Source organism: Rhinoraja longicauda, chromosome 13, assembly GCF_053455715.1.
Source record: "Rhinoraja longicauda isolate Sanriku21f chromosome 13, sRhiLon1.1, whole genome shotgun sequence".
Taxonomy (NCBI): domain Eukaryota; kingdom Metazoa; phylum Chordata; class Chondrichthyes; order Rajiformes; family Arhynchobatidae; genus Rhinoraja; species Rhinoraja longicauda.
Genome location: NC_135965.1, coordinates 19,476,216 through 19,502,242, shown reverse-complemented (window position 1 = coordinate 19,502,242; position 26,027 = coordinate 19,476,216). Strand labels below are relative to the sequence as shown.

At 47.5% G+C, this 26,027-nt stretch overlaps 1 protein-coding gene across 1 annotated transcript; it reads left to right on the top strand.

Moving 5' to 3' along the window:
- Positions 1–1,136: 1,136 nt before the first annotated feature.
- LOC144599514 (immunoglobulin superfamily member 10-like) lies at positions 1,137–26,027 on the top strand. Its single transcript, XM_078410486.1, has 7 exons — positions 1,137–1,263; positions 3,696–3,969; positions 4,047–4,176; positions 5,419–5,809; positions 9,218–13,402; positions 14,997–15,900; positions 23,978–26,027. Exons 2-7 carry the CDS (start codon positions 3,758–3,760, stop codon positions 25,884–25,886), a joined length of 7,731 nt encoding a protein of 2,576 aa, XP_078266612.1. The 5' UTR covers positions 1,137–1,263; positions 3,696–3,757; the 3' UTR covers positions 25,887–26,027.

The following is a 26,027-nucleotide window of genomic DNA, read 5'->3' as shown; positions in this document are numbered from 1 at the left end:
AGAGAGAGAGAGAGAGAGAGAGAGAGAGAAAGAGAGAGAGAGTTTGACCGTGCGTGTGAAGTACAGAAATATCGTGTCAGAGCGCACGAGTGAAACAGTGAACGAGAGTGTGCGAGATTGTATGTGGCGAATGTGTGAGAGTGTGTCCATGTCAGTCTGGGCATAAATTACAAGCTGCAGATGCTGGAATCTTGAGCACAACATCAAAGTGCTGGAGGAACTCAGCGGGCCGGCCAGGCAGCATCCCGTGGACAAACGTTGGACAAACGGTGGCAAATGGACAAACGTTGTCTGTCCATATCCCTCCACAGATGCTGCCTGGCCCGCTGAGTTCCTCCAGCACTTTGTGTTTCATGTATACATTGTGCTTCATGTATGAATATGTACGAGTGTGTGTGAGAGTATTGTGTGTGTCTGTGTGTGTCTGTGTGGGAGTGTGTCTGTGTGCCTGTTTTCAGAGAAACCGTAAGTGTCTGTGAGAGTGTATTTACAATGTAAAAAAGTCCCCCCCCCCACTAATAAGCAGAAGCAACGGGTCATGAGTATTTCGCATGAGAAACGGTGTGGGAATCGGGGCGACTGTAAAACCCACGGGATGTGCAGGTCTTCTGATCTTCCCTGCCAATTAAATCATAATGAATTAGTTCAGTTGAGTTTAATTTCAGCAACCCCTGCGTAGTTACACAGATGTTTCTGACAGAAGCGGCGTGGTGGGGGGGGGGCTGCGGGTGGATAGAGCACCATTGCAGCGGTTCAGGGGTTGAAATAGCAAAAGAGGGTCGGTGGATTGTTTTATAAAGGTAGAACGTATTGAATCAGGTCTATAGAAGGGCCCCGACCTGAAACGTCGCCTGCACATTCCCACCACAAATGCTGCCTGACCCGTCCAGTTCCGAGCTCCTCCAGCAGTTGGTGTTTTGCTGAAGATTCCAGTATCTGTTGTTCCTCGGGTCTCCGTCTTATTGAGTGCCGGCCTGGCCGAGAGATGCTGCCTGCCCCGTGCTGAGTTACTCCAGCACTTTGTGTTCATCTCCCACAGAATACCCTCCCCTCTCTCTCTGCCTCCCACGCCACGGGGTCTTGTAGTGTTTACACGAGAGGGATTTGCTGCCTTTAAAAATCTGGGCGTGTGAACTTGCTGAAATAACGCACCAAATAACATCTGACCGTCGTTTTGAAACAGGGCAATGTTTTTCGTCAACAGGTAGCTCTTGGACTCCGCGTTCAGTGCTGAAATCTACGGATATTGCTTACCAGAAAGTTGTAAGTGCCTTTAACCTGGTCTGCCGCGATGATTCCGTTTGCGATTGAGTGCATGTTAATTCCGGCCTTAAATGAATACAAGTCAGCTTGGGAGAAAGTTAAAGGTAGTCTCTGAGTCTGTGTCAGCTTGCAGCACTTGTCTACATGCCAACCAATACGTAATTTACAGTGGGCCGGGCACAGAGCGCTCAGTTCAAGGCGCGCAGTTGTTTGCAAACGGCCAATGGGTTGGATGCCGGCGGGGCTCACAGTGATTGCAGGTCCAACTCGCTGGATGGGTGCAAATCAGCTTCTCGATGTCGGTGGACAGTCGCCGCTCTGTGACCTATCCCCCAGAGAGAGCGGCCTCGTCCAGGGAAGCCACACAAGGCGTCTGAACCGCATCAGCTAATCCACGGGGAAACCGCCGGGAAAAAGTAGCCCAGGGAAGGAGCAATCCACGCAAACCTCACAAGGCGAGTCACTCGTGTTACTTTTTATTGCCTTCGTTGTAAAATAAGCTTCCTTTTTTCCAAAGTTTCCACTTTAAGCATCTAAGCAGGAGGAGAAACGTCGCACATTCCTTCTCTCCCGAGATGCTGCCTGACCTGCTGAGTTACTCCAGCATTTTGTGAATAAGCAGGAGGTTTGAGCACAGAACAGAGCGCAGCGCAGTACAGGAACAGGCCATTTGGCCCAAATGTCTATGCTGTACACGATGCCAAAATAACCTAATCTCCTCTGCCAGCATGTGGTCCATACCCATCCACTGTTTCCAAACCCGTTGCGCTGTTGTTGCGCTGTTGTTGCAAGAAAGAATGCTGTTGTTCCATTTCTCATAAGATAACAAAAAAAGCACTGGCCGCTGCGTCCGTGTGCCCATCTAAAAGCTTAACCACCCCGATCCCATCTGCCTCCACCACCACCCCTGGGTGCGAGTTCCAGGCACCCACCACCCTCTCTACTTAAAAAAATCTGTCTACACATAATCCATATCCCTCCATTTCCAAATATCTATCCAAAAGTATCTTAGCCACAACCGTGCACATGAAGAAAACTGCAGATGCTGGTTTAAACCGAAATTAGACACAAAATGCTGGAGTAACAGCGGGTCGGGCAGCGTCTCTGGAGAAAAGGAATAGGTGACGTTACGGGTCGGAACCCTTGTTCAGACTCGCAAAGCCACGATCCCATCTGCCTCCACCATTTCCCCTGACAGCGCGACCCCAGGCACCCGTCTCTCTCTGTGTAAAGAAAAACGTCCTTTAAACTTCGCCCACTGATCTTAAAGCTATGCGGGATGAAACGCAGTTTCGAGAGTCCAGAGTGTGGACTCGGACAGAACAATGACCCAGATATGTCCCAGATGTGGAATGGGATTCTTACTTATTATGTAATAAGCAGAATATGTAAACATAGTACACCGTAAACAATATAACAAACGAGGGAGGAAAGCCCAGTGCGTGCAGACAGTTTTAGTACATTACATGCTCAATGTTTGATGGTGATTGCAGGAGTTCCCCGCTGTTAGATGCACAGAGCCTCAAGCAAGACTCAGCGGAGACACGGAAATGTGCACGCAAGTTGTGAAAATGTAACTCGACATCAAGCTATCAGTCGAAAAGGTTCAGCGCGAATAGTCAGAGTGACCTTCCATTGAGTAAAATAACGCACCAAGCAATCGTGCTTCTAATCGGCATTTTAGACCCTGCATTGCCTCCTAATAAAAGTTCAACTTTAATACTCAATAGAACACATTATATCCTCACATTACGGTAGAATACCTTACCTCAATATACATCCGCGACGAGTAGGAGGGCCGCTGCGGTGAGCACTGAAGCCGAAGGTGGAGCTGCCGCAGGTGCACATCTTGGGTAGTCGTAGCAAATATTCAAACGAGTACATTGGTTTAAGGTGGGGGTGGGGAATTAAATAGAAACCTACGGGTAAACGTTTACACCGCGTGGAACGAGCTGCCGGAGGAGGTAGTTGAGGCAGAGACCACCATGGGTAGGAAAGGTTTAGAAGAGTATGGGTCAATAGTGGGCAGGTGGGACTAGTATCTTGGTCAGTGTGGACAAGTTGGGCCAAAGGGTCCATTCCATGCTGTAGGACTGACTTTATGACACAAAGTGCTGGAGTAACTCAGCAGATCTGGCTAGAAAATGTCAGGGGTCAGAGATTATGGGGAGAAGACAGGAGAATGGGGTTGAGTGGGAAAGATAGATCAGCTCTGATTGAATGGCAGAGTAGACTTGATGGGCTGAATTGCCTCATTCTGCTCCTCTAACTTATGAACTTGGATAGCTGATGTTTCAGGTCAAGACCCTTCTTCAGACTTCAGACCTGAAACGCCGCCTATCCACAACTTATAACACAATGCGTTGTTTATTGATATATCATCCAACATGTTTGGTTGTTGCGATTGAGAATGGTTACCTTGCATTCCTCAGGTCTCGGGTCCATTGACAGGAAACTTGCGGCATGTGAATCATTTCCAAGGACCTAAAAGAGGATGGCTGTGGTCAGTGGGCGAAGCCTCTCTTCCTGCTCTCCGCATTGGAGTCTACTGGTGTTCCTGGCTGTTTTCACCTGGTCTTGGCGCACCTGCCTTACCTGTCCCAAAGCATGTACTTGCTACGTACCCACCGAGATCCACTGCACCTTCAGATACCTCAATGCCATTCCAGAAAGCATCCAAGCTCACGTGGAACGCATAAATTTGGGGTACGTTTGAATCATCTTCCTTTGGTAATCCTTGATCTGTTTGAGTCTGGCACTAAAATAGTTATATTTTATTACAGTTACAATAACCTGATGAAGTTAACAAATGGCAGCTTTGCTGGGTTAAAACATCTCGAGTTGTTAATGCTTCATAGCAATAAGATCCAAGAGATACCAGACAACGCATTCAAAGATCTGCAGAGTCTACAGGTAGGATGTCAGCATCCGATGGATGGTAGTGTTTTTCTTCAGTCAATTCTTAGAATGTTAGCAAGGCTGATGCTTGTTACCTATCCAACCTTTGATCCCAAGAGGCCTGGACACTGGGAGATTGAGACCATCAACAATGACACTGCCATACATTTGTACACTAAGGAAGCCAACGGATATGGGAATTGGTTGGAAATGGTGATGAGATATAGGTTCACTCAGACTACGTACCCAAGAATCAACATGGTGAATCTTCTGTTCTTTGCTTCCTATCATGTACAGGTCTTTCCTTCAGTCTAGAGAGCAAGGTCATATGCAGCAGTGCAGATAGACACAAAGTGCTGGAGTAACTTAGTGGGTCAGCCAACATCTCTGGATAACGGGAACTTCCATTGTCCATTCATTCAGCCATCACACTTATACCAGAGAAATTCAGTAAGAGATCAGTTTAATTTAGTTTATTATCACGTGTACCAATGTGCAGTGAAAAGCTTTTTTGTTGCATGCTATCCAGTCAGTCGAAAAACCATACATCAAGCCGTCCACAGTGTACAGATACAGGATAAAGGAAATATGCAAGATAAAGTCCAGAAAGTCCTATTGAAGATAATCCAAGGGTCTCCAACGAGGTAGATGGGAGGTCAGGACCACTCTCTAGGTGATAGGATAGTTCAATTACCTGATAACAGCTAGGGAGAAACTGTCTCTGAATCTGGAGGTATGTGTTTTCAAACTTCTGTACCTCTTGCCTGAAGGGAGAGGGGTGAAGAGGGAGTGACCGGGGTGTGACATCTCCTTGATTATGCTGGGGGCATTGTCGAGACAGCATGAAGTGTAGATGATAAGATCATAAGAGATAGGAGCAGAATTAGGCCATTTGACCAATCAAGTCTACTCTGCCATTCAATCATTGCTGATCTATCTCTCCCTTCTAACCCCATTCTCCTGCCTTCTCCCCATAACCTCTGACAGCTGTACTAGTCAAGAACCTATCTATCTCTGTCTTGAATATATCCACTGACTTTGCCTCCACAACCTTCTGTGGCAAAAGAATTCCACAGCTCCGTAGATGGAGTGAATCCTTGAATTATTTTATTTCCCTGTTTTATTAGCTGAAATGCTCCCATCCAGTTCATCTGATTACAATAGTTGAATTTTCTTTTAAAATCCTTGAATTACTGTGCATGTCTCCATTGTTCCATAAACACTATTAATTGGATGATAACAACTTTGGTTTTACAGGTTCTGAAGATGAGCTACAACAAGGTGAAAGCATTGAATCGCGAGGCTTTTCGTGGTCTACGCAGCATAGTCCGGTTACATATGGACCACAACAACATTGAATTCATTAACCCCGAGGCATTCTATGGGCTTGCTACATTGAAGCTACTCCACTTAGAAGGAAACATGCTGCAAGAAATCCACCGAGATACATTTGTCACTTTTCGCTTCAACAAGATCTTCAAAGTATCTTCAATAAAGCATCTTTATCTGTCAGAAAATGCCTTGACATCCATCCCTAGTGACCTGCTTTCTTACATCTCAGAAATTGAAAGTATTTACCTTCATGGCAACAAATGGTTTTGTGATTGTAACTTGAAGTGGTTAGCTGAACTCAATGAAAGGCTGCCAGGTATAGTCGATCATTTATCTATTGCTATTTACCTGTTGTTATTTACTAACACTTAATTGCTGTTTGATCATGTCATTGGTGACAAATACAATACCTTGCATTACATATTCACACATACAACAACTTTCTAATGTCAAAAGGACATGGATAGGACAAGTTTGGAGGGATATGGACCAAACACAGGCAGGTGGGACTAGTGTAGCTGGGACATGTTGGCCGGTGGGTAAGATGGGCCGAATGGCTTGTTTCCACACTGTATCACTCTATGACTCTATGACTCTAAGTGCTGGAGTAACTCAGCAGGCCAGGCAGCATCTCGGGAGAACGTGGATCAGTGACGTTTCAAGTCAAGACCCTTCTCCAGACTCTGAATGGCTGAAGAAGGGTCTTGACCTGAAAGAGTCCGAAGAAGGGTCCTGACCCGAAACATCACCTATCCTTGTTCTCCCGAGATACTGCCTGTCCCACTGAGATCCTCCAGCACTTTGTGCCTTTTTTTGAAAATCAGCATCTACAGTCCCTTTTTTCTACGCTCTTGATTGTAGTTAGGAGAAAAGCTTTGCGAGGTGAGGAATCACCACTACCTGATATCTAGATCTGATACCCGATTGTTGATGAGCTGGAGGGGGTGAGATGGAGAAGAGTTTGAATGGTAGGGGGGGGGGATTAATATGATCCAAGCCATAACCCAATAAGAGGGAAATAAAAAGCGAATATACCAAAGGTAAAAAATATCTGTATCTTCTCATCCCAGATCACAAGAAAGTGATACTGTCATAAATATATGGGGGCTGTAATTCCAAACAAGTTGAACTATTGACATGCCATTCCTGGAAACATGCATAAAATGCTTATTATTTATAGATAGGACTTGAAATAATTAAATATTAACTATACATACATGTCAAGTGACAATAATTTATGTTTTTAATCAATTTTTGGCTTTGTGCCCTTAAAAATATATTCATAATAAAAAGGGCCATTTTTTTTTTTACTGAAGAGACTAATGTCATTTGTTGGAACCCAGAAACTGATTCCTGTAGATTAAGTCACAGTTTTGAACTTGAAAGTACAAAATGCTTTTCAATTGGTGAATTTGTTCTTGGTGAACATTCTCTTATGTACTTATTCACCGGATTTGGATGTTTATGGCAATTTATCATCCACCCTATTTCTCCGCAGGGCTTTTCAGAGTGGAGAAAAAAAGTCATATAAGGACTAAACAAAATAAGGAAAGCAGATTTTACCTTAGCGTGTTTGATGGCTTTTTCCACTGGTCTGATAATTTCATGACTGTTATTATTGACACTAGGTTTCTTTTTAATTCCACACTAATTTAATTACTTGAAGTTAAATTCCCCATCTGTTGTAACGGGGTTCAAGGTAGATGGAGAATCATACAGCAAAATAACACACCTTCGGCCCATCAAATCGACACCAACCATCAACCAGTCATTGACAGGTGTCAGAGGTTATGGGGAGAAGGCAGGAGAATGGGGTTACGAGGGAAAGATAGATCAGCCATGATTGAATGGCGGAGTGGACTTGATGGTCCAAATCTCCCAGAGAGTTGTGAATTTGTGGAATTCTCTGCCCCAGAAGGCAGTGGAGGCCGATTCACTGGATGCATTCAAAAGGGAGTTTGATAGAGTTCTTAGGGCTAGTGGAATCAAGGGATAGGGGGAGAAGGCAGGAACGGGGTACTGATTGTGGATGATCAGCCATGATCATGTTGAATGGCAGTGCTGGCTCGAGGGCTGAATGGCCTACTCCTGCACCTATTTTTTTTATGTTTCTATGAATGCCCTAATTCTACTACTATCACTTATGACCATATTTACACTAATTGCATGTATCTCTTCCCCCATTCCTACCAAACTCCTCAAGTTCTGCCATGTGCCCACGCACTGGGAACAATTTACAATGGTCACTTCACCTACCACCCTGCAGGTCTTTGGGGGTATGGGGGAAACTAAGAGTATCCAGGGAAATCCATTGGTCACAGGAAGGACATGCAAAGTCTCTACAGATAGTACTGAAGGTCAGGATTGAACCTGGGTCCTGGAGCTGTGAGGTAGCAGCACGACTTGCCATGCAAAGCTGTCAACCACAGTGGTCTCCCGAAGAATAGTCCAGGCTTCTGAATAGCACCCCAGTGACTGAATAGCAACCCAGAACCCATTATGTTACCATGAACCCAAACTGTTAATTTCAAGGTTAGCTCAGTTACAATTTCAAATTTAATAAGAAGTGATATCAGGAGTGCATAGATGCAGACATGATTAAACTGAGGATTTATAAAAATAACCAAAATGATGTCAAAAGCCTTCTCATATGGATATGTAGGGGCATGGATCATGTGCAGACAAATTAGATTAGTTTAGCTTGGTATCATGTTCAACACACACACTGTAGGCTGTATATTTCGATGTTCCATGTTCTATATCTGAGGATGTATCAAAAGATTGTTGAACTATAAATTAAGATATATCTAACTTATTTAAACTATTAACTACGTTTCAACAAGGCAATTTTGACAAAAAACACAAGTACCCCAAAAATTATAGAAAATAAGGAATTTCATACTGCACTTATCCTATTTTCACAAATCTCATAAATTTGATGATCAAGTATGAATATAGGGGAGGGCACGTTGTACAGATGATTATTGTGTGGGAAAGAACTGTGGATGCTGGTTTACATCGAAGGTAGACACAAATTGCTGGAGTAACTCAGCTGGACAGGCAGCATCTCTGGAGAGAAGGAATGGGTGACGATTCGGGTCGAGACCCTTCTTCAGACAGATAATTAATCTCTAATTGAAGACACAAAGGCTGGAGTAACTCAGCAGGTCGGGCAGCAGCTCTGGAGAAAAGGAATAGGTGATATTTCGGGTCAGAAGCTTTCTTCAGACGGAAAGATAGAGGTGTGGAGCGGGTGCGGGGGGGTGGGGGGGACCCTGAGGCAAGAAAGGGCCAGCAAACAAGGCTGGCAATAGACGACCACAGGAAAGGTGGAGCCCACAATGGTCCATTGTGAATTTGTGGAGAAATGGTCCATTGTGGGCTGGGTAAGATGTGCTAACGACATGGATATAAGGATGATAGGTGACGTTTCCGGTCGGTACCCCACTTCAGAGTCTGAGTCTGGAGAAGGGTCCCTCCCCGAAATGTCACCTGTCCACATTCTCCAGAGATACTGCCTAAACTGCTGAGTTACTCCAGCATGTTGTGTGTTTTTTTTGTTGTAAACTACCATCTGCAATTCCTTGTTTCTATGTTCATTTCCAATTCTTTGTTTAATAATAAAATGAACAAGGACTTGTGGGAATTTTTTTCTTTGTGAGCAGTTTGTTAACTATAAAAAGCCAAAATCTCCCAGAATAACACTTCAGAATCTCATTTACAGGCGTGCTTAAGTGCAAGCGAGATCGCAACTACCCCAACGGCCAGATCTGCCCAGTGTGTGCGAGTGCAAGTGTCTCCAAGGGCAAGGATATTTTACAGCTGCCTTCCTCCACCTTTGCTTGCATGCCATCAAAGATCCAGTCTCCCCTGAAGATCCGAAGCAGCGCTATGGAAGAAGAAGGGGACTACGCTCTCGGTAATGCCAAGGCTTTCGTGGCACCGCTGGGTCAAATGAGTTTGAACATGAGCGACCAGTTGGGGAATGGGTGTGAAATAACCTGCAATGTGCACAGGCCCGTGAGAACACCAGACGTAACCGTGGATCAGAAAGAGGACCATGTCCTGCTCAATACATCCCTATCAACCTTCCTTGTTTGCTACGTTGATTATGAGAAGATTCAACGACTATGGGGGATCCTGGCGATGTACACAGACTCTTCACTAAAGCTGGAGAGGGACACCCTGCTGAGTGAAACGCCTTCCATGGGCTACCTTTACAAACAGCCTCCAACCATGGACATGCACTATTTTATGGGTATACAGGCAGAGATCAGAGCTGAGCCTTCGTGGCTACTGCAAAGTGAAATCACCCTGCAGCTGGACAGGAGCAGGACAACCCTCAATGTCTTGCAGATCAAGTACCTCATAGACCTCCAGGTCACCTTCCAAGACTTGGAGGTGAAGCCGGGGAAAAACAGCTGGGTGATGATAAAGAGAGCAAGCAGTATCAGGACTGAACATTTTGTGGTGATGGGTGGGACCGTGGAACTGGAGTGCCAAGCCTTTGGTGACCCCAAGCCCATCAACGAGTGGATTCTCCCAGATGGTAGCAAGGTCCGAGCGCCTTACAGCAGCCAGGACAGCCGGATGTCAGTCAGTGCAGACGGCAAATTCAGGTTAAACTTTGCTGACCTCCACGACACGGGCATCTACCACTGTGTCGGAACCAATTACCAAGATGCAGACGTGTTGAGTTTCAGGGTTACCATCCTGGACCCCAGCGTTTCCGAGAAGGACATAAATGGGCCTTACATTTCCAAATCGAGTGGCGACTCCTTACAGCTCCCGTGCCAAGCCTCTGGAATTCCAAATGCTACAGTCAGATGGGTCCTTCCTGACCACAGGGTTTTAGATCGCTCCACGACCAATAAGGAGATAACACCAAATGGGACGTTGATGATAAAGAAGCTGACGGTCAGAGACGGCGGCTATTACAGGTGTGTGGCTTCCAACCGCTATGGGGTTGATCTCCTGGCGCTACAGGTGACGGTGTCCGCCCCCGAGAATGGAAGTGCTGAAAATAACGACGACGGCTTAGGTTCAGGGGAGAGTGAGCAAGAGTCACTGGAGTTTGAAGAAGCGGGGAGAACCCACAGCCAGTCCGCCACGGAGAACACGCCAGATCATAAACCAGACCAGGCCACCACTTCAGAACCCAGGGCACAGCCAACAACGGCGGAGGTGGCACCCAGGAGAAGAACTAGTGGCGGCGGGAGGTCCCGAGGTCGCTGGTGGGCCAACCGAAGGACGTTGAAGCAGCCCAGAAAAGTTGATCCCAAGCATTGGGCCGAGTATCTGGAAAGAGCCAGGAAGAACTCCGTAGCCAAGCCAACAACAACAACAACGCGAGGAATCACCGACAAACCTCGGGGGGGTTTCCCAGCATCTCCGGAGGAAAGGGAATCGTCGGGAGACGACCAGGATAGCCTAGTGGACGAGGGGTTCATCGCGGTGACCACCAGGCGGCCACGGGAGCTTCCAATCACATTGGTATCTCCTCGCACAAGGCCAAGGGGTCCCCATGCGAACGAAGCGCCAGTGGTGGCACAGTCTCCAACGCTGGGACAGACCACACCACCTAACGAAGGGGAGACAACGTCTCCAATGGGGCAGGTGTCCACATACCCCAGTCTGCATCCTGTGCCGACAGATTCCATTGATAAAAGGAGACCTGGAGGTGTCAAAGCCCCAACTACAACTCCCCAACGACCCAATGCAGAAGGGCAAATGACGTTCTCCGATGATATTTGGGATCTCCACCTTACCCTTGCACCTACCACGTTGCGGATGTACACGCCAGAGGCAGATATAATCCCACCAGGAGAAAACACAGCACGAGTGGAGGTCTCTACGGGCGGGACCGCGACCACCAGTGGCGGCCGCCATCACCCTATGACCACGAAAGGCCATGGGGGTCATCAAGTCCCGCTTGAACCCAGGCAGAAAGCCACCACCTCTCCACTCCCCTTGCCTTCCACCGCAGTCAGCCAGCGGAGCCGCACTGTCACCGACGCCTCGGCTTCCAAACCAAGGCTTTGGGGACGAAGACGGAAACAGCCATACAGGCGTCGTTACGGGCGGCCAGGTGTGAACAAACACTGGTACAGCATTGTGAGACCGGGTCGGCGAAGACACGGCGGGTCGGCACTGGTACAGTCACATCGCAACTCCGCCATCACCGAGGTCCCACTGCGACTCCCGTCCCCACTCTCCCTTCCCACACAGACTGGGATAGCACCGACGGAGAAAGCCGAAGTTCTCCCCCAGCCCGAGATCCAGTTTGGCAGAGGTCCCTTGGAGGAAGACGCCCAAAGCGTAAGTGTCCTGGAGACGAGTACCGCCGGAGGGGAGGACCTTTCGCGTCGGGCGACCAGTCCAGACAGCAACGCACCACAAGCCCCAATTTCGAGAACCACAACACAACCCCTGGCGACCAGTACAAGCACCAGCCCGAACCCTGCCTTACTTGCTATCAAGAGACCTACAGAAAGTCCACCCCAAATTATCTACTCTTCAACATATACTCCACCCACCATCCAGCCGACCAGCCGGACCCATAAGACTGCCCGTGGGAAGATCCCTTGGAGTAGGCTTTTCGGGTTCAATAGTCAAAGGGATGTACTCCGGAGGCTTCGGAAACCCATGCGGGGCACCGGGTCTAAAATTGTTACTCAAGGCTCGCTCGTTCTGACCAAGCCGACTCTCCAAAATGTGGTGACCTCGGTGCCAATGGTAGATCCCACGGTACTCCCTCTCACCACCCCACGTACCCAAGACACCACCACCGAACAAACCACGCGGATCCCCGTTACCCCTGCCGGCGAGATGACAAGCACCATCCTCCCATCTACGATTGAAACAGCGGCGGTCACTACAGAGACCACAGTCACCACGACCCGGGTAACTCTCACCACCAGACAACGGGCGTTCTTCCGGCGCAGGAGACCGGGCAAAGCCTTCGGTAGAACCAAGAGCCGTGCCTTCTCATCGTGGACCACCTCCGGACGCAGTCGCTCGGCGGCGTCGGCGGCTGAGACCAGGAGGACACGTCCGAAGAAAACTAGATTGCCCGTGACTCCGACCGTCCCAGTAACCACCAATGTTGAGATGGAGACCAGCACTTGGAACATTGGTACGCACTCGAGACGTTACCCCAAGACGGTTGTGCCGACTCCACCCGCGATTCACTCTGGTTCCCAGCCTCGGGTTCTATCAAGCCCAAGTCAACCCATTGCAACCCTTCCAACAACCACACCATCGCCCACCGCTGAAGATGCCGGGACCACAACCACAATGGCTCCAACATACGCCGCCACCAAGACAAGTCAACTGCCCAGAATCAGAATTCATCCGGTTACCCCAACATCTAGCACTCCCACGACCACCGCACTTGTCACCGAATCGGCCACTGCGGCTCCTACCTCTAGCCGCGCTCTGACCACCTTCCAACCCACCTCCAGGGCTGTTCCCAGATTCCGCATCACCTTGCACAGGTTTGGCACCTCCCCGCCCCGCAGGCGCCCGCCGCCCTTGCCCCCTGCTTACGGGGTGGACAACCCACGGTGGGGAATGTCCCACGGCCGCATCATCGGCTCAAGTCTAACATTCTCGCCGAGGTCTACAGAGGCGCCGAGTGACCATAGGGCGATCAACCCCGCTCTAAACGTGGACCTTGAGAACACCATAGAGGTCGGGGATAGCAGAGAGGACCTGTCCAGCGAGGCCGACCCTTCCTCGCCCAATGTTATCGCCGTGGATCCGCTGATAGGGCAGCGGCCCTCAAAGCCGAGTATAATCGATGGGACGGCAGCTAGTCTCACGGTGCTGGCCGATTCTGACGCTGTCCTGACTTGTGAGGCCTCCGGAAATCCCCACCCCGACATCAGATGGACAAAGATCTCAACGGGTAAGATTTTTCGAGTAGTTTGATTGATTGTGGATTATCAGCCAGGATCACAATGAATGGCGGAGCTGGCTCGAAGGGCCAAATGGCCTCCTCCTGCACATATTTTCTATATTTATAAGTTTGGTGGCGCAGCGGATGAGGGGTGAGTGATCCAGTGATCTCAGAAATGCGCATAGGCTGGACAGGCAGATGGATTAATGCGAGGGAATGTCTTGTGAATGCGTGTGCGAGTGTGCTAGTGATTGCAGTGGAAAGGTTTTGTGTCGCATTCAATCATCCAATCAGTCACCCATTCACTTAGACCGACCATCTTAGGGCGGCACAGTTGCTGCCTTACAGCGCCAGAGACCCGGGTTTGACTCCCGGTGCTGTCTGTACGGAGTTTGTACGTTCTCCCCGTCGGTTTTCTCCAGGTGCTCAGGTTAACTTCCTCTGAAAACGTACAGGTTTGTAGGTTAATTGGCTTCGGTAAAATTGTAAATTGTCCCTAGTAGATAGGACATTGTTAGTGTACGGGGTGATCACTAATCGGCGCGGATTCGGTGGGCCGAAGGGCCTGTTTCCGCGCTGTATCTCTAAAGTCTAAAGTCCAAACTCATTCAACCATATTCAACTGTTCGCATGTTCCTTCAGTTGTGTCCCCCCTCCCCCCCACCCCCCCCCCCCCCAAACATCCATTCACCCTCCAGAAAGCCTACAAAGTGCTTGAGTAAATGAACGGGTCAGGCAGCATCCCTGGAGAACATGGGGAGGTGACTTTTCGGGTCGAGACCCTTCTTCAGACTGATTATGGGTTCCTTGATACGATTTGATGTCGTAAGTCCATAAGTCATCGGAGTAGAATGAGCCATTGGGCCCATGAGTGTACTCCACCATTCAACCATGGCTGATCTATCTACCCCTCTCAACCTCATGCTCCTGCATTTCCCCTACTGCCTTTGACAACCTTTGACGTCCTTTGGCTTTTAGTTTGCATCGTGGCATTTTCTATATATTTAAACCCCTTGAATGCCTAACTTTCCCCTGAATACACACGCTTTGACCCATTTGAAAATTCCCAGAACACAACTACTTCCAGGGCCTTTGAAACTTATAATGGGCAAAATGTAATAACCATTAAGTGCTATGCTGCATATAATATTGTCGTTACATCGTTTGCACATTTTCTACAGTACAATTATAGATAGTATCACTTGCATAGAATATAGAACGCCTTTTGACTTTTTCACTCACCCATTCACTTCTCACTCACTCATTCATTTTATCACTCACCCATTTACTTCCACACTCACTCATTCACTTTTTCGCTCCCCATTCACTTCGTCGTCCACTCACCTTCTCGCTCACTCATTCACTCCCACGTTCACTCATTCATTTTCTCACTCATTCATTCATTTTCTCATTCATTCATTTTCGCACTCACTCATTCACTTCCTGGTCCACTCATTCACTTCATCACACACTCATTTACTCCCTCACTCTGTTTTCATGGTGCATGGGTCTGCAATGTTCCTTAATGTGATGGTGAAACTATTCGATAGATTCTGTAGCGAACATTAATTTGTTTGAGATGAATCTTTGCTTTTTGTTGTAGGGGCAACGATCACTGCCAACACCAAGCGAAGCAACAAATTTGAGGTCTTTCCAAACGGTACCCTGTCCATTCATAAGATCAAAGTTCAGGACCGCGGACAGTACCTCTGCACAGCCGAGAACCAGCACGGCTCCGATCGACTGCTGGTCACTTTATCTGTGGTGGCCCTCCCGTCCAAAATACTGGAGCCTCGGGTAAAGGACATCACCGTCCACTCGGGATACCCCGTGGAGATTAAGTGCAGGTCTCAGGGCCGTCCTTCTCCGACCATCTCCTGGATCCTTGCCAACAGAACCATGGTGAGAAACAGCAGCCCATTCAACGGGAGGATCTCGGTGCTGGCTGACGGCACGCTCCGTATTAAAGCGGTGAACGTGTACGACCAAGGTAGCTACAGGTGTGTGGCCAGCAACCCCGCTGGAGTCCACACGGTGACGGTGCGGATACACGTGTTGGCACAGCCGCCCAGCATCTTGGAGGACAAACGGCAGACCATCAAGGCGCGGCCCGGGGAGAACATCAGATTGGCATGTAGCACCCAAGGCAACCCGCCGCCCGACCTCCGCTGGCAGGTCTTCGACGGCACCGAAATCAAACCCCTGCAATTCATCAGCACCAAGCTGTTCGTCTTCACCAACGGCACCCTTTACATCAAATCGCTGAAACCGTCAGACAGCGGAAACTATGAGTGCGTGGTCACCAGCTCCAGCGGCTCAGAGAAGAGGGTTGTGAGCTTGATGGTGGAGCAACACCAGGAACGGCCCAAGATCATTGCTGCTTCTCCCAACAAGAGTAAATTGAACTATGGAGATAAGCTCCAGATCCACTGCTCGGCCACGGGAGACCCGAAACCTCACATCCTTTGGAGATTACCTTCCAAGATCTTCGTGGATCAGTGGCGCCGGTAAGACCTTCTGCGGCCGCGGGTCTAGGCAGTTAACTCAACTCACTCGCCCCATCGGTTTCCACCTCTCCCCTTGCGGAGCAAGCTTGGCCCGCGGCGGCCCGCGTCCCATCAATCCACCAAAATCGGGTTAAAATTGAATTGAATTATTTCTTTTTCCAAGGCTCCCGTTTCAGTTTATTCCACATCCCGCTTCGCTGGAGCATCACCAAGGCAGAGAAGGCGGTGTTTCAGAACACTTAGTACAAACGTTTATCATTGTTTGGGGACATTGAGTGTAAGAGTCAGGAAGTCATGTTATAGTCTTATAAGACTTGGCCGCATTTGGAATATTGTGTGTAGTTCTGGTCGCCCCATTAGAGAAAGGATTGTGGAAGGTTTGGACTGGATGCAGAAGTGGTTTACCAGAACGATCCCTGCATTCAAGCACGTTAGCTACAAGGAGAGATTGGACAAACTTGGATTGGTTTTTTTCTGGAGAATAGGAAGCTGAGGAGAGGTCTGAGGAGAAGTTTATAAGATTATGAGAGGCATAGACCGAGAGGATGGTCAGGAACCTATACACGGGAAACGTCAAAGACTAGGGGGCAAAGCTTTAAGGTGAGACTGGCAAAGTTTAAAGATGTATGGAGCAGGGTATTTACACAGTGGGTGGGGGTGCCTGCAATGCGTTGCCAGGGGTGATGGGGGAGGCAGATACCATAGTGGCATGTAAGAGACTTTTAAATGGGCACTTGGATATGCAAGGAATGGAGGGACGTGAATCACGTGCCGGAAGATGCCTTTAGTTAGATTTGGGGTCATTTTTGGCACAGACATTGTGGGCCGAAGGGCCTGGTCCTGTATTGTGCTGTTCCATGTTCTATATTCTACGTATACTTATCTGGATTATGTCCTGAGACCAACATTTGTGGAGAGAGGGTAGCCACACAATGCTGGAGTAGCTCAGCGGGACAGGCAGCATCTCTGGAGAGAAGGAATGGGCGACGTTTCGGGTTGAGAGGCTGCTCTCTGTCTCAACAGTAAAGTATTGTGTAGTGATAGGGCCTTACACCAGTAAAACCATCACATGGAAAAGTTAAGCCCTCTCCATCAGCCACTCCTCACGAATCAATTGAAATATGCCCGGTCAAGCCAGCCGTCACTAATTGAAACTTTCAGAAACATTCAATAACAATAGACAATAGACAATAGGGGCAGGAGTAGGCCATTCGGCCCTTAGAGCCAGCACCGCCATTCAATGTGATCATGGCTGATCATTCTCAATCAGTACCCCGTTCCTGCCTTCTCCCCATACCCCCTGACTCCGCTATCCTTAAGAGCTCTATCTAGCTCTCTCTTGAATGCATTCAGAGAATTGGCCTCCACGGCCTCCACAGAGAATTCCACAGATTCACAACTCTCTGACTGAAAAAGATTTTCCTCATCTCCGTTCTAAATGGCCTACCCCTTATTCTTAAACTGTGGCCCCTGGTTCTGGACTCCCCCAACATTGGGAACATGTTTCCTGCCTCTAACGTGTCCAACCCCTTAATAATCTTATACGTTTCGATAAGATCCCCTCTCAACCTTCTAAATTCCAGTGTATACAAGCCTAGTCGCTCCAGTCTTTCAACATATGACAGTCCCGCCATTCCGGGAATTAACCTAGTAAACCTACGCTGCACACCTGCTAAAGATATTTATATTGCAGTTGTACAAGGTGTGGTGAGGCTGAATTGGAGTACTGTGTTTAGTTTTGGTTACGCTGCTATAGGTAAAAACACCATTAAGTTGAAAGGAGTGCAGAGAGGATATACTGCACGAGGATGGTGCCAGGACTGAGCTCCAGGGAGGCGTTGTGCAATCTAGGACTTTATTCCTTGGAGCGCAGGACGCTGAGGGGTGATCTTATTAATGGTATATAAAATCATGAGAATGAACAGACCTTTATGCAGTCTTTTACCCAGGGCATGGAAATCAAGAACCACAGGACATAGATAGGTATGTGGTGGGAGGGGAAATATTTAATAAGAACTTGAGGGGCAACCTTTTCACACAGAGAGCTGTACATATATGGAACAAGGTGCCAGAGGAAGTGGTTGAGACATGTACAATAACACCATTCAAAACATATTTGGATAAGCACATGGATAGGAAATGTTAGAGGGATATGGGTCAAAAGGGGGCAAATTAAACTAGCTTAGTTAGGCACCTTGGACAGCATGGATGAGATGGACCAAAGGGCCAGTTTCGATGCTCATGGACACAAAGTGTTGGATTAACGCAGCAGGTCAGGCAGCATCTCTGGAGAACATGGATAGGTGATGTTTTTGGTCGAAACCTTCCTTCAGATGGCTGTATGCTGTATGACACTATTTTACTACCATCAGAAATGAAAGTATTTGAAAATGCCAGAGGAGGTAATCGAGGCAAGGACTATCCCAACGTTTTAGAAACAGTTGGGCAGGTACACAGATAGGACAGATTTGGTGGGATATGGGCCAAAAGTGGGCAGGTGGGACTAGTGTAACTGGGACGTTGGATGGTGTGGGCAAGTTGGGCCAAAGGGTCTGTTTCCACACTGTATGATTCTATGTATTAAAGAGAAACTCAAATACTTTAAAACTAGCAGTTGGTGAACATTCAATAATGTTCCAGAAATGTACAAAACATAAAACTATTAAACCTTACACAAATTATTTTAAAAGCAAAAAAAACAATTTAAGACATTTAAACCATTTCAATAAAGTCATTTTCTTCCAATTAAATCCTCGCGGTGACTGTCCATGTGCCCGGACCTGTCCAGTTGGAGTTCTGGTAATCTACACCCCTCTGTCCCTTTTCTTCCCCTCCAATCTACCCCGATCCTCTCTCACAGACCACCTTACTGTCCACCTTCTCACCTTACTGCCCAGACCCCGATCACCATGTATCATTTCCCACCCTCTCCCACATACTCCACCCACTGAATCCTTTTCCTTGCCCCACTGCCTATCTCTCCCATCCCATTTGCCACCTCTCCTCATTCAATTCCATTCTTCACCTGATCATAGACCAGAATCTGCAGTATTTCGCCCTCCACTTATCACCTCCCACACTCTGTTGCTATCTCCACCCTCCTTCCCCCAAGTAATTGCTATTTGCCAATCTATTTCAGGTGTAGCTTCATCAACACCTTGTACAGGTGGTACATGACATCCCAATGTAGTCAATGTCCACCTTGATGAAGGTCAGCATGCTGTACAGCCTCTGCACCACCTTCATGGAGCTATGTACCTACACCCTGGTCATTCTGTTCCACAACATTTCCACAGTCACACATATTTAAGAGGAAGATGAAAATAGAAAGTGGCAGAATGTGAGAGAGAAACATAAGAAAGAGAAAAAGAAAGTAAAACAAAAAGTAAGAGAAAGAAAGAAAGAAAAAGAGAGAGAGAGAGGGAGAGAGGGAGAGGGAGAGGGAGAGGGGGAGAGGGAGAGAGAGATAAGGGAGAAAAGAAAGACAGATATAAGGGAGAAAAGAAAGGAGAATAATGTAAGAGAAGACAAGGAAGGAAGGGAGGGAGGGAGGGAGGGGAGGGAGGGAAGGTAATAACTATCCACGGTCTTTATAACCCATGGGATGGTTTTCAAGTGTGTGGACATGAGTCAGTTTGCATAAATACCGAGAATAAATCAGACAGATAATCTCCTGTAGTAATGTTTGTTAGGGGATAGGTATGGGTGAGGAATCTAGGGACAATTCATCTGTTTTCCCTGAAATAACTCTTTAGAATCTCTTCCAAACTCCTGTGAGATTAGTTCCTTTTTTTTGGAAGGCTGAAGCTCGAGGCAATCTCTCAGTACAGTGGAGCAGTGGTAGAGTTGCCAGAGACTCACTGTATCTCTAAACTAAAACTAAAACCCAAATGCCAGATGACATTTCATACTCAAATCCTGCAGTGGAGCTTGAACCATGACCTCTGATTGATGGGTGAGAGAGGTACACATAGATTTAACTGACACCCTACAAGATATTTCTGGATGAGATGATTAGAATACTCAAAAGAAATTAAAGAGGTAAAAGCAAATACAATGGTGTGCTGCAGCTGTAAAAGCAAACACATGGTGTGCTGCAGCTTAAAAAGGTGAAATAACAATGTGTTGGAATCAAAGGACCAGTGCAAGCAATAATTATTCTTTGCGTCATAGAGGCATAGGGTCATACCACGTGAAATAGGCCCTTCGGCCCAACTTGCCCACAACCAATCAACATGTCCCCTCTGTCTGCATTTGGCCCATATCCCTCTAAACTTATCCATGTACCTATTTAAAGGCTTTTTAAACATTGTGATAGTACCTGCCTTAACTACTTCCTCAGGTAGTTCGTTCCATATACCCACCACCCTTGGTGTGAAAAAGTTACCCCTCAGGTTCCTATTAAGTCTTTTCCTCCTTACCTTGAACGTATGTCCTCTGGTTCTCGATTCTCCTATTCTGGGCAAGAGACTGTGCGTCTACCCGATCTATTCCTCTCATGATTTTTGACACCTCTATAATATCACCCCTCATCCTCCTGTGCTCCAAGGAATAGAGTCCTAGCCTGCTCTGTATAAGTTTCAAAGAACTTGGCTTTTCATGTACCATGCTCTAAGATGGATGGACGGAGGAAATGGAATTAATGAGTGGAATTTCACAAAACAGTTCACAGAGGTTTTTTGGAACCAGCAAAAGGCACGGGCAAGCTGTGAGATACTAAATAAGAACTTAGTAATATTTTGCTAAAAGTGAAACAACATTGCTTTAAGTAATCGTGTAATAGTTTTAATCTAACATATGAGCAAGTAAATACTTGGACATATTCCATTGTCTGAAAATATAATAAAGCACAATTTAAACAAGTCACAATCACTATTAAATATCAAACTGAACAGTCATATAATGATGTGGTGTGATGCCTGCTAATATTACCATAGGGATTTCCTGGGTGTTATGTAGAAACAACATAATAGAAATGCCAGTTGGTTGATATAGCAGGAAGTTTGCTAAATCTACAAAAAGTACTGGTCTTGATGATTATATAGAAACTACTTCATAAATTACGGTTCTATGAGGAACTTGCAGATGTACTAAAGAGTGGTACTTTGCAGTTTTCCTTCACAGAGAGTGAGTTTATGATTTCTCCATAATGGTGAAATTACCCAGGCCATGAATAAGTGGCCATTTTCAGTGAAGATAGACACAAAATGCTGGAGTAACTCGGCGGCTCAGGCAGCATTCTGGGGAAAGATGATGGGTGACATTTTGGGTCGGAACCCTTTTTCAGCCTGAAAAATCCTCTGAGTTCTTCAGAATCTGAAGAAGGGTCCCGACCTGAAACGTCCCCTATCCTTTTTCTCCAGAATGCTGCCTGATCAGCTGAGTTACTCCAGCACTTTGTGCCTATCATTGGTACAAACCAGCATCCGTAATCCTTCCTCTCAAACATTCAGTGACGCCTGGATGTTCCTTCAGATAAATGGATGGAATCATATCTCAGATTGTAGGCTGTATCGAGCCACTACAAGTACATTCCCTTTTTACAAGGTACTAAAAGGGGACAGAAAGGTGCAACCAGAAACAAGATCTCAGCAGTTCTGGTCGTCCCATTACAAGAATAATGTAGAGGCTTCGGAGGATTCACTAGAATGGTGCCTATATTAGGGGGTATTAGCTACCTAAGAAGATTATTCTCTCTGGAATATCAGAGGTTGAGGGGAGACATGATAGAAGTATATAAAATTCGAAGAGGCATAGATAAGGCAGACAGTCAGAACCTTTTTCTCAGGATGGAAATGTCAAGGCCAGAGGGCATGGCTTTCAGGTGAGAGGGGCAACATTTAAAGGAGATGTGCAGGGCAAGTTTTTACAGAGAGTTGTGGGTGCCTGGAATGTGCTTCCAGGGCTAGTGGTGAAGGCAAATATGATAGTGGCATTTAAGAAGCTTTTATATAGGCACATGGATATACAGAGAATGGACCATGTGCATGCAGAGGACATTAGTGTATCCTGGCATCATGTTGGGCACAGACATTGTGGCTGAAGACCTTTAGAAAGGAGATAAGGGGGAATTTATTTGGTCAGAGTCCGTGAACCTGTGGAATTCACTGCCACACACGGCTGAGGAGGCCATGTCAATGGATATTTTTAAGGCAGAGATTGACAGCTTTTTAATTAGTAAAGGTGTCAGGGGTTTTCCCAAGGCAGCAAGTGGCCTTTGGAGATGAATCAGTGACCCAGAAGGAGACTCAGAAGAGCAGCATTTACTATCAGCTGTTAATTAACTGTGACACGCCGTTCTTTTTAAAGTGACTGCTTGTCCATTTTTCTCCTGGTCTGGCAAATTATCTCCCCAGTTTTAGTTTAGTTTGGTTTAGAAATACAGCGTGGAACCAGGCCCTTCAGCCCACCGAGTCTGCGCCGACCAGCGATCCCCGCACAACACTAACACTATCCTATACACATTAGGGCCAATTTACAATTTTACCACGCCAATTAGCCTTCAAACCTGTACGTATTTGGAGTGTGGGAGGAAACATGGGAGGAAATCTTCTCTGCACCCTGTCTGGCTTACCAACATCTTTCCCATAACAGGGTGAACAATACTGAACACAATACTCCAAATGTGGCCTCGCCAATGTCTTGTACAATAATTCTTAAGGCAGAGATAGGCAGATTCTTGATAAGTACGGCTGTCAAGGGTTATGGGGAGAAGGCCGGAGAATGGGGTTCGGAGGGAAAAATAGATCAGCCATGATTGAATGGTGGAGTAGACTTGATGGGTCAAATGGCCTAATTCTGCTGCTATAATTTATGAACTTAGGAACTTATGGAGTTGTTGCAAATTCTTTTCAATACTGTAGGCAAAACGGTTTCCACTTAAAATTGAAGAAACATCCTTTAAATGTGTCTGAAAAAGACCTGCCAGAGATGGTCACTGATGCACTGAATGTCAAAATGATTTAACGTGTTAGCTGCAGTATATATTTTCAGGCAATTAACTGGCGTCGGCAGAATGGCTTCTTGTAATATATGTAAGGGTCTGTGAGGAACTTATTGGACAATGTGCAGAGGCCGGCATTAGACAGTGCCAGCTGAATGGAGTGGTTACCAAAGTGACGGATTATAATTACTGGAATTGCCAAGTAATGATGTGGCTTCAATTTGGCATCTTAACTTCAGTCAAACTGTGCATTTACTCGCAGTCAGTGTTCATTACCGAACCAGCAGTGCAGTGGTCTGTAAATTCTCAGAGATGTGCAAATCACATCATGGCAATGGGGCAGCTTAAATTTGTAGGAAGGAACTGCAGATGCTGTTTTTTTACCGAAATAGACACAAAATGCCGGAGTAACTCAGCAGGTCAGACAGCATCTTTGAAGAAAAGGAATAGGTGACGTTTTGGGTCAGAACCGTTCTTCAGATTGAAGTAGTGCCGGATTAACCTAGAGAAGGAATGGGTAACGTTTCGGGTCGAGACCCTTCTTCAGACTGATGTCGGGGGTGGGACAAAGGAAGGATATAGGTGGAGACAGGAAGATAGAGGGAGATCTGGGAAGGAGGAGGGGAAGGGAGGGACAGAGGAGCTATCTGAAGTTGGAGAAGTCGACGTTCATACCACCGGGCTGCAAACTGCCCAGGCGAAATATGAGGTGCTGCTCCTCCAATTTCCGGCGGGCCTCACTATGGCACTGGAGGAGGCCCATGACAGAGAGGTCAGACTGGGAATGGGAGGGGGAGTTAAAGTGCTGGGCCACCGGGAGATCAGTTGCGTTAATGCGGAGGCGAAGCGATCGCCGAGCCTGCGCTTGGTTTCGCCGATATAAATAAGTTGACATCTAGAGCAGCGGATGCAATAGATGAGGTTGGAGGAGGTGCAGGTGAACCTCTGTCTCACCTGGAAAGAATGTTTGGGTCCTTTGATGGAGTTGAGGGGGGAGGTAAAGGGACAGGTGTTGCATCTCGTGCGGTTGCAGGGGAAAGTGCCCGGGGTGTTTCTGCATTCTGATCTTTTGTTTTCCTCTCTGGCTTTCGATTTAACCAGTAACAGTTACGTCCTCTGCATTTATTTTACCAGGAGAGGAGGCCGCGTGGTGGTGTTGTTCAATGGGACCTTGTCAATCGATTCCACGTCGGAGAAGGACGCGGGGGATTACCTCTGTATCGCCCGCAACAATGCTGGAGAAGACACGATGTCAGTGCAAATCGATGTGTCCATGAAACCGGCGCTGATAGAACACAAGCAGTCCGTTCACAAGCACGTTTCGTACGGCGGAGATCTTCATGTGGACTGCAAGGCGTCCGGGGAACCCAAGCCCGAGATCTCCTGGAGTTTGCCCGACGGGACAATGGTCAACAATGTCCTACAAGCCGATGATAGCGGCAGGAGGACCCGTAGGTACGTCGTGTTCGGCAACGGTACCCTCTACTATAACAAAGTCGGGATGGCAGAAGAGGGCGACTACACCTGCTACGCTCAGAACACTCTAGGCAAGGACGAGATGAAGGTCCATGTCACTGTGGTGGCCTCGATCCCACACATAAAGAAATCCTACAAGCCTTTCCACAAGGTGAAGGTTGGGGAATCTGTAATGTTTGACTGCCAAGCCGTGGGAACGCCATTGCCCAAGATATTATGGATGTTGCCGACAAACGAAATCATCTCCTTCTCCAAGAATAGGTACCACATCCAATCCAATGGATCTTTGCTCATCAAGAATGTCCGCTTCGCTGATGCCGGGGGGTACATGTGTATAGCCCGTAACCCAGGGGGCGATGCCACGTATCTCCTGCATCTCAACGTGGCTTCCACCCCACCAGTGATCAATGGCCTCCGGGGGAATAGGACGGTCATCGAGGAGGCGGCGGTGAGACACACCAGGAAGCAGATGGATTGCAAGGCCGAGGGGATTCCCAAGCCTCGCATCACGTGGATTATGCCCGATAACATCTTGATCCACGCCCCTTACTACGGCAGTAGGATTGTTGTCCATCTCAATGGCACCTTAGAAATTCGCAACGTCAGGTCTTCGGACAAAGCGGAGTTCACCTGCGTGGCGAGCAACAGTGCGGGGACGTCCAGACTGGTGGTCAACTTGGACGTCACCCAGATGCTGAGGAGACCCATGTTCAGGAATCCATTCAACCAGAAGTTGATCGCCGGCAACCAAGTCACCGCCGTCTTCAACTGCTCTGCGGATGGCGTCCCACCTCCAGAGATTATCTGGATTCTACCTAATGGGACGCGCTTCAAGAGTAGACCCGAGGCAGCCCGCTACCAAATTGGGAGTGACGGGACCTTCCTTATCCACAGTCCCGTGGCAGAGGATGCGGGCAAGTATCGCTGTGCAGCCAAGAATACAATCGGATACATAGAGAAACTCATTATCTTGGAGGTTGCCCAGAAGCCCGTCATTCACACCCACCCACTGGGGTTAATCCGAAGCACGAGTGGAGATACTTTGAGCCTCCATTGCTCCACCGGTGGTAGCCCAGCGCCAACAATTTCATGGACCGTCCCGAGCGGTTTTGTCCTTGATAGACCTCAGATCAACACGAGGTACATCCTCTTTGAAAACGGGACTTTGGTCGTCAGGGAGATCAGCATGCATGACCGGGGTAGTTACACCTGCAAGGCCTACAACAATGCTGGCGCCTCCTCCCAGGTCACGCATGTGATGGTACTAGCCTACGCCCCTCGTATTACTAATGGCCCCTCCAAATCCATCCAGTCAAGGGCTGGCTCGCCCGTTCATCTCAACTGCATGGCCATTGGGATCCCCAAGCCTGAAATTGTTTGGGAGCTGCCTGACCACACTGTGCTTTCAACGTTCAAGAACCTGCGCCCAGCTGGGAAGGAGTTCTTGCATCCACAGGGAACATTAGTAATCCAGAAGGCATCCGCTCACGATTCAGGCACTTACAAATGCACAGCTAGAAGCCATCTAGGCAGTGACTCCAGACAAACGCTGTTGCAAGTCGTCTGAAACGACTGCTCTTCATAAAATGATGTCTTGCTCCAAATATTCTTATATTCATTTTTGAATATACATATATATATATATATATATATATATATATATTTACAGAGATAATTGTTAACCTGTGCTGAACACACAACCAATGGA